This window comes from Haematobia irritans, chromosome 1 (genome assembly GCF_050003625.1).
Source record: "Haematobia irritans isolate KBUSLIRL chromosome 1, ASM5000362v1, whole genome shotgun sequence".
Classification (NCBI taxonomy): domain Eukaryota; kingdom Metazoa; phylum Arthropoda; class Insecta; order Diptera; family Muscidae; genus Haematobia; species Haematobia irritans.
Genome location: NC_134397.1, coordinates 180,656,928 through 180,674,984, shown reverse-complemented (window position 1 = coordinate 180,674,984; position 18,057 = coordinate 180,656,928). Strand labels below are relative to the sequence as shown.

The 18,057-nt window shown below is 33.6% G+C and overlaps 1 protein-coding gene and 1 long non-coding RNA gene across 3 annotated transcripts; one reads left to right on the top strand and one right to left on the bottom strand.

Moving 5' to 3' along the window:
* Positions 1–594: 594 nt before the first annotated feature.
* Positions 595–10,960, top strand: polybromo (protein). The gene is made up of 3 exons (XM_075292224.1): positions 595–2,578; positions 5,030–7,261; positions 9,923–10,960. The coding sequence occupies exons 1-3, from the start codon at positions 763–765 to the stop codon at positions 10,900–10,902; spliced, it is 5,028 nt and encodes a 1,675-aa protein (XP_075148339.1). The 5' UTR covers positions 595–762; the 3' UTR covers positions 10,903–10,960.
* Positions 10,961–11,071: 111 nt separating this feature from the next.
* Positions 11,072–17,362, bottom strand: LOC142222210 (uncharacterized). Of its 2 annotated transcripts, none has more exons than XR_012718278.1 (3): positions 16,904–17,362; positions 16,400–16,847; positions 11,072–11,602 (listed from the first exon to the last, which is right to left on the bottom strand). It is a non-coding gene; the product is annotated as an uncharacterized LOC142222210 (long non-coding RNA). The 2 variants fall into 2 exon arrangements; XR_012718277.1 differs by having other exon boundaries at positions 11,072–11,432.
* Between the last annotated feature and the right edge of the window lie 695 nt (positions 17,363–18,057).

Below are 18,057 nucleotides of genomic sequence, written 5' to 3'. Positions count from 1 at the left end.
ATGCAAAAGTGTTTACTAATAATGTTTAAGATATTTAAGGTTTTGTTGTGTTTTTTTCTTCTTTGTTGATATGTTTAATAAGATTATTATTTATCAATTGGTATTGTAGTGTATTATGTAGTGTATTAATATATATTTTATTTTGATGAAAATGAATTAATTATACAAAATTCATAGAATTTTGGCTTTGACTTTCAATTTGAAGTGGGGATATCATTCATACAAATTTAGGTTGAAAAGTATTTGCAACGATGTTAATTTTGAATTTGACTCGCATCGAAAATTGTTTGACAAATTATTGAGTAGCGATGCATTTCAATTTGAGGATAACACTTGAGAACTTATTGCTAATGTGTTGAATTTCACTGTTGAGGGTAATGTCTGTTTTTTGTTTAGAACGCGATTTTCTCAACAATTTCTCAACTTGAATATTACCCTAATCCTTTGAAAAAATGTTTGAAAATTGTTGAAATTTTGCATTTTTCAAACGTTTGTGTTTATTGGGTTGAGTACACTGGCAAGACCTCTCAAAAAATTCCATATACACGATTTAATTGAACTTGGCAACCCTTTTATAGAAATCATTTGTTGTACAACCCTGTGCTAGCATAAAGTTGGCATTTTCGTCTTGTAGCGTCTGTCTAAAATTGTGTAAAATAAATTAATAAGCATTGTATTTGTGATTTTCTTTAAAAATACATTTTAATATAGAATAAAGTTTATAGAACTATCGTATAAATATCAGATATATTTGTACACACCATGTTAAGCAGCCGAAAAAGACGTGCCAGTTCTATTAGCAGTAAGAATGACGACGAGACAATGCAAATGGACGATTCCACGCCGGAAAAATCACCGGTATTGACAACTGCATCAAATTCCATGTCGACAATGGCCTCGGTGAGAAAGAAAAGAAAATTGGATCCAAGTGAAATGTGTCAATCGTTGTACGACTCCATACGTAACATTAAAAAAGAAGATGGCTCCATGTTGTGTGACACGTTCATAAGAGCTCCAAAGAGACGCCAAGAGCCTTCATATTACGATGTGGTTAATAATCCCATTGATTTGCTAAAAATACAACAAAAACTCAAAACAGATGCCTATGACGAGTTGGATGATCTTGTCCAAGATTTCGAATTGTTAGTTAATAATGCCAAAGCCTTTTACAAGGCTGATACTCTGGAGCATCAAGATGCCGTTGCCTTGTGGCAATTTGTTCTGGTCAATAAGCAAAAACTTTTGGATTCTTTGAACATGACCGAGGATGAACCCAAAAACAAGAGGGGAAGAAGACGTTTGACGTGCACGGCCGAGGATGAGTCCAAGGATGATGAAATGAATATGTATGAAGAGTTATTTGCCTCAGTTATGACCTCTGTGGACAACACTATGAACGACAGGCCTTTGCATCGAATGTTCTTGCTTTTGCCATCGAAAAAAATGTATCCAGACTATTATGATGTCATAGAACATCCCATTGACTTGAGACTTATAGCCACAAAGATCCAAACAAATGCCTATTCAAACTTACAGGAGATGGAAAAGGATTTGCTACAAATGACCAAGAATGCTTGTCAATTTAATGAACCCGGTTCGCAAATCTACAAAGATGCCAAGACTTTGAAAAAGATATTTACACAAAGACGTTTGGAGCTGGAGACTGGAAAAGTTAAACCCACAAAGAGGCCAAAGTCTGTAACGAGTGCTGCTATTGCAGCCCTAAAGGAAGAAGTCGATAGTTCGGATGATGAAGAGACAAACAAAAAAGGCGAAGGTCCCATGTGGGCCCTATTCGATCATTTGTACAATGCCCCGGGCTTTTCAGAACATCCGGGAGCCACTGGTCCGCCCTTGGGCACTTCTTTGTGGAAATTACCTATTCGAAGATTTCACCCAGAGTATTTTGAACTTATCAAACGACCCATTTCTATGTGTCAAATCCAAACTAAGCTCAACAAAGGAGAATATGCAAATATTAGTGATCTTACGGCAGATTTGTACCTAATGCTTGACAATGCCAAAAAGGCCTATCCTCCAAATCATAGGACTCACAAAGATGCAGTAAAAATGTTAAAGCTAATGAATACCAAATTGGTAGAGGATGCACCAGATCAAGATACCAGCGAAATGGAGGATGATGAAGAAGACGAGGACGGCGATGAAGATGAGGCCGAAGGTGACCAAACTGTTGTCGCTTCGACAGAACCCACCCCGGAGAAGAAAAAGAAGGGACGTCCCCGTCTCAATACATCAATCAATACATCACTCTTGAACAACACAGTGGTTAGTACGCCGAAACCTCAACGTATGCCTATTACAGCCCCCCTAAAGAAGAAAGTATTGTCTCTGCATAAATATCTGCTGGATTTCTCCTTGGGTACACGTAAACCTATTGATTTGTTCATGGAAAAGCCACCACGAAAAATCTATCCCGACTATTATGATATTATACAGAATCCCATTGATATGAATACAATTGAGAATAATATACGAGGCGAGAAATATCGGGATGTTGAGGATGTGGTAGCCGATTATCGTCTAATGTTTGCCAATTGCCGTCAATACAATGAAGAAGGTAAATATGCAAATGATGAAGGTCTATTTTATTTTGAATTTGAATTTTTTGAATTTTTATTTATGTTGAGTTGCCTCAGGATATAGGCAAGTAATTTATGCAAATTTATGCAAATTCCAAACACATGTTCAGTATCCGGTCCATTTTGCCATAGTGAACACATTTCTATAGAAGAGCACTTCTCACACAATTTTCTTGGCCATATATTGGATTTCTCAAACATATATTTACCATTAGATAGAGGACTAAAATATCTATTTCGCAAAAGATCTGTCCTTTTTTCCATTTGACAATAGTGGTCCCATTTCTCTCTTGGAGAAGTGCCTCCGTGTTTCATATTTTTCGTTATTTTATTTCTATCGAAAATTTTGTAAAAATTTTAGGTCTACAGAAAACTTTGTCAAAATTTTATTTCTATAGAAAATTTTGTCAAAATTTTATTTCCATAAATTTTTTTCAAAATTTTATTTCTATACAAAATTTTGTTTCTATAGAAAATTTTTTCAAAATTTTATTTCTATAGAAAATTTTGGCAGAATTTTATTTCTATAGAAAATTTTGTCAAAATTTTATTTCTATAGAAAATTTTGTCAAAATTTTATTTCTATAGAAAATTTTGTCAAAATTTTATTTCTATAAAAAATTTTGTCAAAATTTTATTTCTATAGACAATTTTGTCGAAATTTTATTTCTATAGAAAATTTTGTCAAAATCTTATTTCTAAAGAAAATTTTGTCAAAATTTTATTTCTATAGAAAATTTTGTCAAAATTTTATTTCTATAGAAAATTTTGTCAAAATTTTATTTCTATAGAAAATTTTGTCAAAATTTTATTTCTATAGAAAATTTTGTCAAAATTTTATTTCTATAGAAAATTTTGTCAAAATTTAATTTCTATAGAAAGTTTTCTCAAAATTTTATTTCTATAGAAAATTTTGTCAAAATTTTATTTCTATAGAAAATTACTATAGAAAATTTTGTCAAAATTTTATTACTATAGAATATTTTGTCACAATTTTATTACTATAGAAAATTTTGGCAAAAATTTATTACTATAGAAAATTTTGTCAAAATTGTATTACTATAGAAAATTTTGTCAAAATTTTATTTTTTTAGAAAATTTTGTCAAAATTTTATTTCTATAGAAAATTTTGTCAAAATTTTATTTCTATAGGAAATTTTGTCAAAATTTTAATTCTATAGAAAATTTTGTCAAAATGTATTTCTATAGAAATTTTTGTCAACATTTTATTTCTATCGAAAATTTTGTCAAAATTTTATTTCTATAGAAAATGTTGCCAAGTTTTATTTCTATAGAAAATTTTGTCAAAATTTTATTTCTATAGAAAAATTTGTCAAAATTTTATTTCTATAGAAAATTTTGTCAAAATTTTATTTCTATAAAAAATTTTGTCAAAATTTTATTTCTATAGAAAATTTTGTCAAAAATTTATTTTTATAGAAAATTTTGTCAAAATTTTATTTCTATAGAAAATTTTGTCAAAATTTTATTTCCATAGAAAATTTTGTCATAATTTTATTTCTATAGAAAATTTTGTCAAAATTTTATTTCTATAGAAAATGTTGTCCACATTTTATTTCTATCGAAAATTTTGTCAAAATTTTATTTCTATAGAAAATGTTGCCAAGTTTTATTTCTATAGAAAATTTTGTCAAAATTTTATTTCTATAGAAAATTTTATCAAAATTTTATTTCTATAGAAAATTTTCTCAAAATTTTATTTCTATAGAAAATTTTGTCAAAATTTTATTTCTATAGAAAATTTTGTCAAAATTTTATTTCTATAGAAAATTTTGTCAAAATTTTATTTCCATAGAAAATTTTGTCATAATTTTATTTCTATAGAAAATTTTGTCAAAATGTTATTTCTATAGAAAATTTTGTCAACATTTTATTTCTGTCGAAAATTTTGCCAAAATGTTATTTCTATAGAAAATTTTGTCAACATTTTATTTCTATCGAAAATTTTGTCAAAATTTTATTTCTATAGAAAATTTTTTCAAAATTTTATTTCTATCGAAAATTTTGTCAAAATTTAATTTTTTTAGAAAATTTTGTCAAAATTTAATTTTTTAGAAAATTTTGCCAAAATTTTATTTCTATAGAAAATTTTGTCAATATTTTATTTCTATAGAAAATTTTGTCAAAATTTTATTACTATAGAAAATTTTGTCAAAATTTAATTTTTTTAGAAAATTTTGTCAAAATTTAATTTTTTGTAGAAGATTTTGTCAAAAATTTATTTCTATAGAAAAATTTTTTAATATTTTATTTCTATAGAAAATTTTGTAAAAATTTTATTTCTATAGAAATTGTATTTTGTTAACTTTTGTCATTTCTATAGAAAATTTTGTCAGAATTTTATTCCTCCAGAAAATTTCTCATAACTACTCTTACTAATTTCTCTTTTTCATTATCAAATTTTCCAGGTTCAAATATCTATGAAGATGCGAATGTTCTCGAGAAGGCTCTCAATGAAAAACTTATTAAAGAATTCCCAGGCCTAAATGAAATTAAGAAGCCTTTACAAAAACTTACTAAATGCGGTAGAAAACGAACAAGTACCATGCCAATGAGTGAAAAGTTATGGCAATTCTACGAATCGATTCGTGACTATCAAGAGCCTAAGGGCAAACGTCAGCTATCGTTGATTTTCTCCAAGTTACCTTCGAAAGCCGATTATCCTGATTACTATGACATTATTAAGGAACCCATGGATATGGAAAGAATTGCAAATAAATTAAAACAAGGTCTCTACGAAACAGTTGATGATTTGGCCGCCGATTTTTTGCTTATGTTGGAGAATTCTTGCAAATACAATGAACCAGATTCCCAAATCTATAAGGATGCTCTGGTTTTGCAGCAACTGACATTGCAATTAAAACAAAGTCTACGAAATGTTGGTGATACCGTACCCGATGTTGGATTAGCTGTACAAGAACTATTACTCACCATGTTCTCGGCGGTATACAATCATCAGGATGAGGCTGGTCGTTGCTATTCCGATTCTCTTTTGGAATTGCCGGAATATGATGAAAACCCTGGAGAACCGAAAGTCCGGGGCATTTCATTGGATGTTGTCAAGAGACGTCTGTATAAGGGTGTTTACAAACGTATGGATACATTTCAGGAAGATGTCTTTGCTTGTTTCGAGCGGGCACGTAAACTATCGCGAACCGATTCCGATATATTCCAGGATTCAATAGAATTGCAAACATTTTTCATAAAGAAACGCGATGAAGTGTGTCGTGATACCTTGAGTACCCCAGCCCTTAACTACACCGTGGACAAACTGCTTGCCGAGGTTGAACTATTGCGACAACAAAAATCTTCACAGGAGGAACAAGATCAAGATGACAAAGAGGATGTTGTAAGAACCGCTACCCAGGGCGAAAGTATGACCTATAATCAGAAAGTTTTCTCGCCCGGAGATTTTGTTTACTTCCAACATAATGATCATAAGTTACCCAGTATTGCTTACATTGAGAGGCTATGGACCACAGAAGACAATATCAAAATGATGTTTGGTACCATTTTCCTAAGCCCCCATGAGACATATCACGTGCAAACAAGAAAATTCTTCGAAAAAGAAGTCTTTAAAAGCAATGTCTCTCAGAATATACCCATGGAGAGGGTAATGGGCAAATGCTATGTCATGCACATTAAGGACTTCATAAAAGCCCAACCCGAAAATTTTGACGAGAAAGATGTCTTTGTGTGTGAATCACGATACCATGTACGCTGTAGGTCTTTTAAAAAACTGAAAAATTGGCTCTATGTAAGGGAAAATGATCCGGTGAAATTTATACCACGCAGCAAGCCCATTGAAATAAAACGTGTGATGTCTGTCTTTAAGGAGAGAGTAGAGAAGCATAAGGGTGAATTGGAGGAATTGAAAATGCAAGAATGTCTGGTTGAGAAAGAAAAACCCAACGTTCCCTGTGACCCACCGCCCATGGCGGAACCCAATGCAATTTACTATCAACAATTCAATACCATTTGCAGTGGTGTGGTAAAAACCGGGGACTTTGTTTATGTGGCCACTCAAGGTGGCAAACAGTCAATTGCTCAAATCCATCATATTTGGGAACAGAATGGCAAGTTTTATTTCAAAGGGCCATGGCTGTTAACACCCAGCGAAATAACACCAACACAACCGCCTCTAGGCAAACAATTTTACAGGCAAGAGTTGATTTTGTCCACCGCTGAGGAGACAAGCCCTGTTATTAGTATAGTGGGACGTTGTGCCGTCTTGGAATATCAAGAGTACATCACTAGCCGTCCCACTGAAGTTGTTGAGAGTGATGTTTACATCTGTGAGTCCACTTACGATGAACTCGTTACGAAATCTTTGCGTAAATTCAATTCACCCAATTCGATAAGGAAATTCCGCCACAGCCCGGAAGTTACCCAGGATGAGATTCTCTATTTTAAGATGCCCATTAAACCTTCCAAAGAAGTTAAAAATGCCGATTTAAATGATAGTCTTGGAATCATGGAAGATTCCATGGATGGTAATCCACCATCGGTTAGTTCGGATATTGCTACAACATCATCGCCTGCCCCATCAGTGTCCTCAACACCGCTGTCATCGAAGAAAACTAAAACAACTAAGAAATCTCTTACGGGCTATATTTTGTATTCCAGTGAGCATAGGAAGGGTAAGTTAACATTTTTGATTTTTTTAATTTCAATAGAATTAGAAATCGCAGAGGGTAGGCGCCTCCTATACAAAACAAGTTAAAATGCTTCAAATTTAAAGACCACAATGGTTTCAAGCAGTCTATTTTCTGTAGAAAGAAAAATTTATTTTTTCATATGTAACTAAGCCTTACAACGGCCTTATACAGTTACTTAAATCAACATTTTAAATACTACTCAAAACAATTCTCTTATTTCTAACATTAATATACTAACAATAATACAACAACAGGATACTATCTATGTTAACAAAATTTCCAAAGAAAATTTTGACAAAATTTTCTACAGAAATAAAATTTGGACAAAATTTTCTATAGAAATAAAAATTTGACAAAATGTTCTACAGAAATAAAATTTTGACAAAATTTTTAATAGAAATAAAATTTTGACAAAATTTTCTATAGAAATAAAATTTTGACAAAATTTTCTATAGAAATAAAATTTTGACAAAATTTTCTGTAGAAATAAAATTTTGACAAAATTTTCTATAGAAATAAAATTTTGACAACATTTTCTATAAAAATAAAATCTTGACATTTTCTATAAAAATAACATTTTGACAAAATTTTCTATAGAAATAAAATTTTGACAAAATGTTCTATAGAAATAAAATTTGACCAAATATTCTATAGAAATAAAATTTTGACCAAATGTTCTATAGAAATAAAATTTTGACAAAATTTTCTATAGAAATAAAATTTTGACAAAATTTTCTACAGAGATAAAATGTAGACAAAATTTTCTACAGAGATAAAATGTTAACAAAATTTTCTGTAGAAATAAAATTTTGACAACATTTTCTATAGAAATAAAATTTTGACAAAATTTTCTATAGAAATAAAATTTTGACAAAATGTTCTATAGAAATAATATGTTGACAAAATTTTCTATAGAAATAAAATTTTGACAAAATTTTCTATAGAAATAAAAATTTGACAAAATTTTTTATAGAAATAAAATTTTGACAAAATGTTCTATAGAAATAAAATGTTTACAAAATTTTCTATAGAAATAAAATTTTGACAAAATTCTTTATAGAAATAAAATTGTGACAAAATTTTCTAAAGGGTGATTTGTTAAGAGCTTGATAACTTTTTTTTAAAAAAAACGCATAAAATTTGCAAAATCTCATCGGTTCTTTATTTGAAACGTTAGATTGGTCCATGACATTTACTTTTTGAAGATAATTTCATTTAAATGTTGACCGCGGCTGCGTCTTAGGTGGTCCATTCGGAAAGTCCAATTTTGGGCAACTTTTTCGAGCATTTCGGCCGGAATAGCCCGAATTTCTTCGGAAATGTTGTCTTCCAAAGCTGGAATAGTTGCTGGCTTATTTCTGTAGACTTTAGACTTGACGTAGCCCCACAAAAAATAGTCTAAAGGCGTCAAATCGCATGATCTTGGTGGCCAACTTACCGGTCCATTTCTTGAGATGAATTGTTCTCCGAAGTTTTCCCTCAAAATGGCCATAGAATCGCGAGCTGTGTGGCATGTAGCGCCATCTTGTTGAAACCACATGTCAACCAAGTTCAGTTCTTCCATTTTTGGCAACAAAAAGTTTGTTAGCATCGAACGATAGCGATCGCCATTCACCGTAACGTTGCGTCCAACAGCATCTTTGAAAAAATACGGTCCAATGATTCCACCAGCGTACAAACCACACCAAACAGTGCATTTTTCGGGATGCATGGGCAGTTCTTGAACGGCTTCTGGTTGCTCTTCACTCCAAATGCGGCAATTTTGCTTATTTACGTAGCCATTCAACCAGAAATGAGCCTCATCGCTGAACAAAATTTGTCGATAAAAAAGCGGATTTTCTGCCAACTTTTCTAGGGCCCATTCACTGAAAATTCGACGTTGTGGCAGATCGTAAGTCTATTCATGATGAAATGTCAAAGCATACTGAGCATCTTTCTCTTTGACACCATGTCTGAAATCCCACGTGATCTGTCAAATACTAATGCATGAAAATCCTAACCTCAAAAGAATCACCCTTTACATAGATAAAAGGTTGACAAAATTTTCTATAGAAATAAAATTTTGACAAAATTTTCTATAGAAATAAAAATTTGACAAAATCTTCTATAGAAATAAAATTGTGACAAAATTTTCTATGGAATACAATTTTGACAAAATTTTCTATAGAAATAAAATTTTGACAAAATTTTCGAGAGAAATAAAATTTTGACAAAATTTTCTAGAGAAATAAAATTTTGACAAAATTTTCTATAGAAATAAAATTTTGACAAAATTTTCTATAGAAATAAAAATTTGACAAAATCTTCTATAGAAATAAAATTGTGACAAAATTTTCTATAGAAATAAAATTTTGACAAAATTTTCTATAAAAATAAAATTTTGACAAAATTTTCTATAGAAATAAAATTTTGTATAGAAATAAAATTTTGACAAAATTTTCTATAGAAATAAAAATTTGACAAAATCTTCTATAGAAATAAAATTTTGACAAAATTTCCTATAGAAATAAAAATTTGACAAACTTCAAAATACCTGTTTTAAGTTGGTAGATGTTTTGTAAAATGTTCTTAAATATTGGTAAACTATTTTTGGCACTAGTGGTAATAGTGTTTCTAATACAAATTTTTCTCTATGCCTTTCAGGAATATGTACTGCAAATCCAGATGCCTCTTTTGGCGATATATCGCGTATGGTGGGCAACGAATGGAAAAACTTACCATCCAGTGTTAAACAAAGTTGGGAAGATCGGGCTCAGCGCATTAATGAAGAAACCAATGCTCGGCGAGAGCTTATGGAAGAGACTCTGGCCATGAATAATAACTGTGCAAGTCCTGCACCTCCACCGGAACCGCAACAACCAGTTCTAACCTATGAATGTCTTTGGGATAAATGTGATTTTCAATTTGAAGATTCAGTTGATTGTATGGAACATTGTCTGGCCGATAATACAGGGCATGTTCAACGATCGGCCCAAGCCACAGAAACCGAATACTATTGTCAATGGCGTAATTGTATACGCATAAAGAAGAGCCTACAGGCTTTCCCCTCACTGACCAGACTCATCAAACATGTGCGTGAGGTGCATTTACCCAAATCGGGTAAAGTAATACATGTCCATGAACGTAGTAAGAATTATGTACCACGTAAGGCGAAACCCAATCACAATATGACAACTCAGCAAATGTCGACAAGTATGAATAACACCATGATTCCCAATATGAATCATTCACCACGTGGCAATGTTACGGCTGGTGGTGGTATAGATCCTACGCCGTTCCAATACCATCATCCACAGATATATGCACCACCACCGGAACCTCTATTTGTTACTGTACCCCCTAGGCCACAGCGTGTCCTACATTCGGAAGCCTATATAAAATATATCTCCTCACTGCAGGGTACTACACATCAGCAAAATGTTCAAAATTCTTCAAATTGGAAGAGGGCTTTGACGCCTGTCACACCGGCCGAAATAACAAAACCCAAAAATCTGATGCCGTCACAATGGTTGGGTAAGTATGCCAGCAGTAATTTGGATGATGTTGTTAAATCTCTATGCCACATGCGCAACTACATGATGAACGATGTACTACAGATTCAGCGTGCTTTTAATACATTTTAATATAGTTATTAACTTTTTGCAGCAAGCACAACATAAATATATAAATATATATTTTTTTTTACTAGTTTTTTTTTTTTTAATTTTTTTTCTTTGGATAAGAAACCGAAAAACAATTTTGACAATTGATTGTTGCTTTCTTAATGGTTATGACAATGATGAAAATGTATAGTTTTTAGCATTATAGTGTAAGCCGAAAACATTTTATTTCAAATATTTGTACAAGAATAAATGGTGTGTAAAAAAATGCGTTTTCTTTATTGCCATCAAACAGTCGATACATATTAAAATGGCTGTCTTCGTTCGGAGGATAGATAGCCCTTTGGCCAATAATATATTTACTACGAATACGTAAATGCTCGTCATCATCATTCTTGGTTCTTGTTGTTTCATTACTAATAATGTCTGGATATAAATGGTATAGATGTTGGTGTTACATCTTCTTTGTTCTTCCTCTTGGGGGGTCACTGGACTATATTATTTGTTTTTTTTTGTTTGTTCCAGAAATCCGTAACTTGAGAATAAATTCTGTTCTGAAATAAAAAAAGAGTTGTTGGTAGGAGGGTCTGTTACTAGCATTGATAAAAATTAGACGTAAATCGAAATTTTCTTCATTGTTCTTCCTCTTGGTGGTCACTGCATATTATTTATTTGTTTTTTCTTGTTCGTTCCAGAAATCCGTAAATTGAGAATAAATTCTGTTCTGAAATGAAAACGAGTTGTTGGTAGGAGGGTCTGTTAGAAACCGAACTTTTTACTAGCATTGATAAAAATTAGACGTAAATCGAGGTGAGTATAATGTCACTAGCCCAGGGACCTAATACGAAATTAGATATTTTTTATTGTAAATTCTTGATATTTAACAGATTGGCTTATAAGTCCCCGGTCTAACAAACAAAAACACATTTTTTTTTTTGACAAAATTCGTTTTTATTATTCAACATAGTTCCCTTCAAGAGCGATACAACGATTATAACGACCTTCCAATTTTTTGATACAATTTTGGTAGTACTCCTTCGGTTTTGCCTCAAAATAGGCCTCAGTTTCGGCGATTGCAGCCAAATTTTTTCCCTGCGAGCATCCTTTTGAGGTCTGAGAACAAAAAAAAAAAAGTCGCTGGGGCCAGATCTGGAGAATACGGTGGGTGTGGAAGCAATTCGAAGCCCAATTCATGAATTTTTGCCATCGTTCTCAATGACTTGTGGCGTTGTCTTGGTGGAACAACACTTTTTTCTTCTTCATATAGGGCCGTTTTGCCGCGATTTCGACCTTCAAACGCTCCAATAACGCCATATAATAGTCACTGTTGATGGTTTTTCCCTTCTCAAGATAATCGATAAAAATTATTCCATGCGCATCCCACAAAAACAGAGGCCATTACTTTGCCAGCAGTCTTTTGAGTCTTTCCACGCTTCGGAGGCGGTTCACCGGTCGCTGTCCACTCAGCCGACTGTCGATTGGACTCAGGAGTGTAGTGATGGAGCCATGTTTCATCCATTGTCACATATCGAATTTTGCATACCAATCAATTATTGTTGATCTTCCCTGGGGCAGAGTCCGGAAACTCATTATCAAGCCAAGTTTATGCTTCCACCGTATTTTTCCCTTCAGAAAACAGTATTTTATCAAAACACGAAATTCATTTTTTCCATTTTTTTCGCAATAACAAAAGTTCCTCCACAAAAGACGCTCTATCTCACAAACTAATTGACTTACAGATGTCAAATTTTGACACGAATCATTTGAAGGTTGGTACTATATAAAAATAATATGCATTTAATACTAGCGACGCCATCTATGTGTCAGACCGGGGACTTATCAGCCAACCTGTTGCAACATAACATGGCCTGACATGTTTTGATTGTGTCAAAATAAGGCAATAAATTTTATTTCTCTCACCATAGTAAAATGTTTCGGTTTGGAACAGAAAATGTAAGATGAAAATTTTATGTAGTTTTCGAGACATCGACCCCGGAAAATTGGAATTTGTTCTAAAAAGTTTTGTGTTAAACCACACTGTGAAACAGGGTATTAAAGTTGAGTTTCATACCATGCGTTAATGTGTCCGTTGATTGAAGAGTTGTTCTTCTCTTTGAAAGCAAAAGTTTTGTTAGAGTGCTTCAAACTTGAAAATATCAACCCTTCCATTATCGCACGGATTAACGCATGATATGTAACTCAACCTTTAGAAGTTAGTGCATATGGTGAGGGTGAGCACCTGAGTCGATCTGTCTGCGAACACATTTTTGTGATCAAAGTCTAGGTCGCAATTTTAGTCCAATCGACTTCAAATTTGTATGTGCTTTGGGTCAGAATAGAACCCTATTCATTGTGGAAGAAATCGGTTCAGATTTAGAGCCACCGTGGTGCAATGGTTAGCATGCCCGCCTTTCTGTGGGTTTTAAAGCTTCTCTAAGTGGTTTCACTGCAATGTGGAACGTAGTTCGGACTCGGCTATAAAAAGGAGGTCCCTTGTCATTGAGCTTAACATGGAATCGGGCAGCACTGTGGTATCACAATGGACTGAATAGTCTAAGAGAGCCTGATACATCAGACTGCCACCTAACCTAACCTAGATATATCTCCCATATATCTTTCGCCCGATTTGCACTCATATGACCACAAAGACCATAGTTTTTCTCCGATTTACATGAAATTGTGCACAGGGAGCAAAATTAACATTCTAACTGTCCGTACCAAATTTGGCTGAAATCGGTTCAGATTTAGATATAGCTCCCATATATAGGTTAGGTTAGATTAGGTGGCAGCCCGATGTATCAGGCTCACTTAGACTTTTCAGTCCATTGTGATACCACATTGGTGAACTTCTCTCTTATCACTGAGTGGTGCCCGATTCCATGTTAAGCTCAATGACAAGGGACCTCCTTTTTATAGCCGAGTCCGAACGGCGTTCCACATTCCAGTGAAACCACTTAGAGAAGCTTTGAAACCCTCAGAAATGTCACCAGCATTACTGAGGTGGAACCACCGCTGAAAAACTTTTTGGTGTTCGGTCGGCACACTTACAAGAGATGTTAATGATTCCTCTAACATTATAAATCCAGAATCTGATATAGTCCTCATAGGTGAAATCTTTAAATTTATCTTCGGGAAGTGTCCTCAAGTTCTCAAGCCCTCCTGAAATTTCAAAGGAAACCCTAATATTTGGCTCATGGTGGCGGGTATTTAAGATTCGGCCCTGCCGAACTTACTGCTGTATATACTTGTTTTTTCTATTGTTGGTTTGTTCTTCAATCATTTTAGTTGTTTTGATTTTAGCTTAAAACCATTGCGTTGACTAAACTACAAGATTAGCTAACCAACAAAAGTATATTTGTCAAATTTATTTGGGCAAAGCCTCATGGACTGCAAGAGGGTTGGATGGACGACCGTTTAGGAATTATCACATTCCTCATCATCATCCTCTACTTGCAGCGAAACTATTCCCAATTTTTTACTAATATTGTGCTCTGCCCCAGGACATTATCCGATTTCAAATTTAACTTTAGAGATTTCGTAGAAGTCTAAAAACATTTTGTCCAACCATTTTGCACCCAACAAATTTGATGAATTTGAGATGGTATCAAAAATGTAGATATACAAAGTGGTGCAGGGTATAATATAGTCAGCCCGCCCAACTTTACACTTTCCTTACTTGTTAATTTTAATTTTATTTCTGCTTGAAAGTAACATAATCGATGAAACCAGTTACAAATCCAAAGTGTGGTTGAGATTTTCTCCTATAGACAGGGACCAATGTGGGCTTACGTGAACCTATAGAGTTACACGTAGATTTTTATACCCACCACCATAGAATGGTAATATGGGTATAATGAGTTTGTCATTCCGTTTGTAACACTTCGAAATATTGAGTATAAAACCATGTCCGTTTGTTTGTCTATTGTAATCACGCTACAGCCTTCAATAATGGAGCTATCCTGAAATTTGGCACTGATGCGTTTCGGTGCAGGTTTTAATACAGCCACCATATAAACCGACACCACAATTTACCACAGCCGAAGTAACTGGAGTCATCAACAGCGCGAAACCATCCAAGGCGCTGAGCCCCGACAGAATTTCAATACTGGGTACCTGACCAGACTATTAAATTTGTCCTTGGAATCACTCATTATACCCGATGTCTGGAAGATGGGTAGGGTGATTCCACTACTGAAGCCAAGCAAAGATTAGAGTAAATCGCTTCTCTCGCCAGCAGCCAAGACACTTGAGGCACTACTCCTCCCCAGCCTTGTGGAGAGTTTTCCACCTACCCACCATCAACATGGATTCCGTAAGGTACATAGTACGACGACAGCCTTGCATGCCATTTCAGCACACATTAATATGGGACTCAATCAGCCCAAGGCATGTCACAGGACGGTCCTCGTGGCGCTTGATCTATCGAAGGCATTCGATAAGGTCAAACATGCCACACTATTCAAGGACATCGAGAATACGTCCCTACCGGCAAGAACCAAGCATTGGGTTCTGAATTATCTGTGCGGATGCCAGTCGTACGTGGAATTCAGGGACAAGAAGTCAAAACCCCGTAGAGTTAAACAGGGAGTTCCCCAGGGTGGGGTGATATCTCCGGCACAGTTTAATCTCTACCTGCCCTCGATTCCACCTCCTCCTGACGGCGTCGAGATTTCATCATATGCGGACGACTGTACAATCATGGCATCCGGGCCCATTGTTGATGATATATGCGATCGGTTGAACGACTACCTCGCTGATCTTACCAGTTATTTCACTGCAAGAAATTTTAGGATATCTCCGCACTATTCACTACATGGATGGCGGAAGTACGCAGCCAGTTGAATGTCAGAGTCGGCGGCGAAATAATTCCGACCACAAATTACCCCAAGATTGTGACGATCCACCACTCGGGCTCCTTCTCCTCTGAACATGGCTACCTTCTGGCCCCGGCTGTGCTCAATCTTGGGGGCAGTTCTTGTTCATGGGAGAAGGAATCGGATGCGACACCATAAAAGAAAATTTAAGGTAGCTCTTAGTATTGTAAGAGAGGAAATAAAGGACAAACATAGAAAACAGAAAGAGAGGAGAGAAATGAAATACAATCCTAATGGCTTAGTTCTAAATTACATAGTTACTTTCGTTTATTTGACTGACCCGATGGTTAACTTCATTATTATATCCTGTCGAAGACATATTTACCTTTCGTGAAAATACTAAAACGAATTAGTTATTCATTTAAAAATTAAATTAAATTACATATTATTATATAGAAATCAATAGGAAATTAATATGAATATATATGGACGTTATAAAAATGGATTAAAAAGGTTTTGAGTATTTTATCATAAAATAATAAATTATAATTAAGTATTAAAATGAATAGATAATTAAAGTAATATGGTTAGTGCCAAGTGAAATTTTTGTTAATAGACTATTTATATAGAAAGTAAATTAGTGGTTATTGATCGTGATTGTGTATTCAAGAGCTATCGTAAATGTACGTATTCAAAGCTAAACTCACCATACATTCTCGTAAACAGGCCTGTTTCTTGATGTGGATCTATATATTCCTTTCTTTGGCAAGTAGTAATCTAAACAAGGATAGCTCTGTACATAATAGTGTTGATGTAAGACGTTTTGTTAAGGTAATTTAATTAAATAAAATATGAACATCCATTAAACCTTGAGTAGCTTGAAATTGAGGTTCTTAATTCTTTGTGGCAATCGTTGGAGGTTTCGGTATATCTCAATTTTGGTTCAAATATTAGAATCGGGTTTAGCGTTCGGGATAACTTCAATTTTTATATAATATTAGATCCGGATTTAGCGTTGGTTAGTATTAGTTAGTTGACCCCCTATATGTAATAATTAAAGTTTACAACACCGTTCCCGATGAGAACAATGCATGGGATCCATCGTATATAAGGAGTGACGGTAAAATTCGGGTTGTATCCGTCCGAATGTCCAGCCTAATCAAAGGTCATAATTATATTTAACGGACGTACATAATTCAAATAGAACTTACCACTCCTTATCTTGACAAAATCTTTTTCGAAGATTAAAATATTGTTCTCGCTAGTAGTAACGGTCTTATTCGGAAATTAAAATATTCGTGTCTGTTCTGGTACACACATGTACAAGTTACGTATGGTGTCACACTTAAAAGGTGTTCTGGCCAACACTATACACCGTCATAGACCTGAAAAATGTACACGAACATTTCTTTTGTGTAGGCTTAGTGTACAGCCATCGTATGCAAAGTTAGAAGTTTTTATAACAAATAAATAACAGATTCTGAAACTTTAATATGTTTTTTATAAATATTTGCAAATTTTATTGGGAAAGTCACTTATATATGTCAGAAACCACGATTTTAAAAATCCATCTAAAATTTGAACCGAAATTTCCTCTGATTGGTGTATAAATTTTGGGGTTGTTTTAATCAGCTGATTTTCAGTGTGTTCGAAAGTAGAATGTTGCCACAATTTTTAAAAGTTAACACAAAAAAGTTTTAAGAAAAATTATCTTTGATTTTTGTGAATACTATCCGCTTTCCTAAACAAATCAAAGATCTTTTTGAAAATATAAGGTAATTAAATTATAACTTTTACAAAATCAATGGGCTAAGAAAAGTGAATTTTACCAAATTTATTGCATGAAAAATATGGCATCTTCAATTCTGCAAAGTGTTCTTGGTGCACAAATCACTGAGCAAATTAAAAAAAACTAACGCCGCCCATATCTTTCTGCACATGGAGGCCGCCACGATAGAAAATTTGTTTGCAATATTATTGTAAATATTTAAGCAATACAAATGAGAAAAACCTTAACAGAATAGGTAATTATGCCCACTATAATTAAATTTCCTTTAATGTATGGATGTTAAAAACTGTTTGACCAAAACCAAAATAAAAACTTCTCCGCCGTCAAAAACAAAAACGAGAACGACACGGCGATCGTTTGTTCATGAGTAACATTGAGGAGGGATAGAAAAAAAAAACAAATCAAAACAGATTTGAGGCATCACGCAATTGTCCCCTTTTTCTTGATAAATTGCTCTTGTCCTTACATTATTCACTGCTAACAAAAATCCGGCAGGCATTTTATGGCTTTGAGTTACGCACTTACTTTTAATTTTTTATGTTTATACCGGCAAAATATGTTTTGTTTATAATTTCT

Excerpts from the sequence above, each read along its gene's own strand:
- polybromo (XM_075292224.1), top strand. The coding sequence starts at position 763 with ATGTTAAGCAGCCGAAAAAGACGTGCCAGTTCTATTAGCAGTAAGAAT. Across the intron at positions 2,579-5,029 it reads CCGTCAATACAATGAAGAAG|GTTCAAATATCTATGAAGAT; the intron begins GTAAATATGCAA and ends CAAATTTTCCAG. Across the intron at positions 7,262-9,922 it reads TTCCAGTGAGCATAGGAAGG|GAATATGTACTGCAAATCCA; the intron begins GTAAGTTAACAT and ends TATGCCTTTCAG.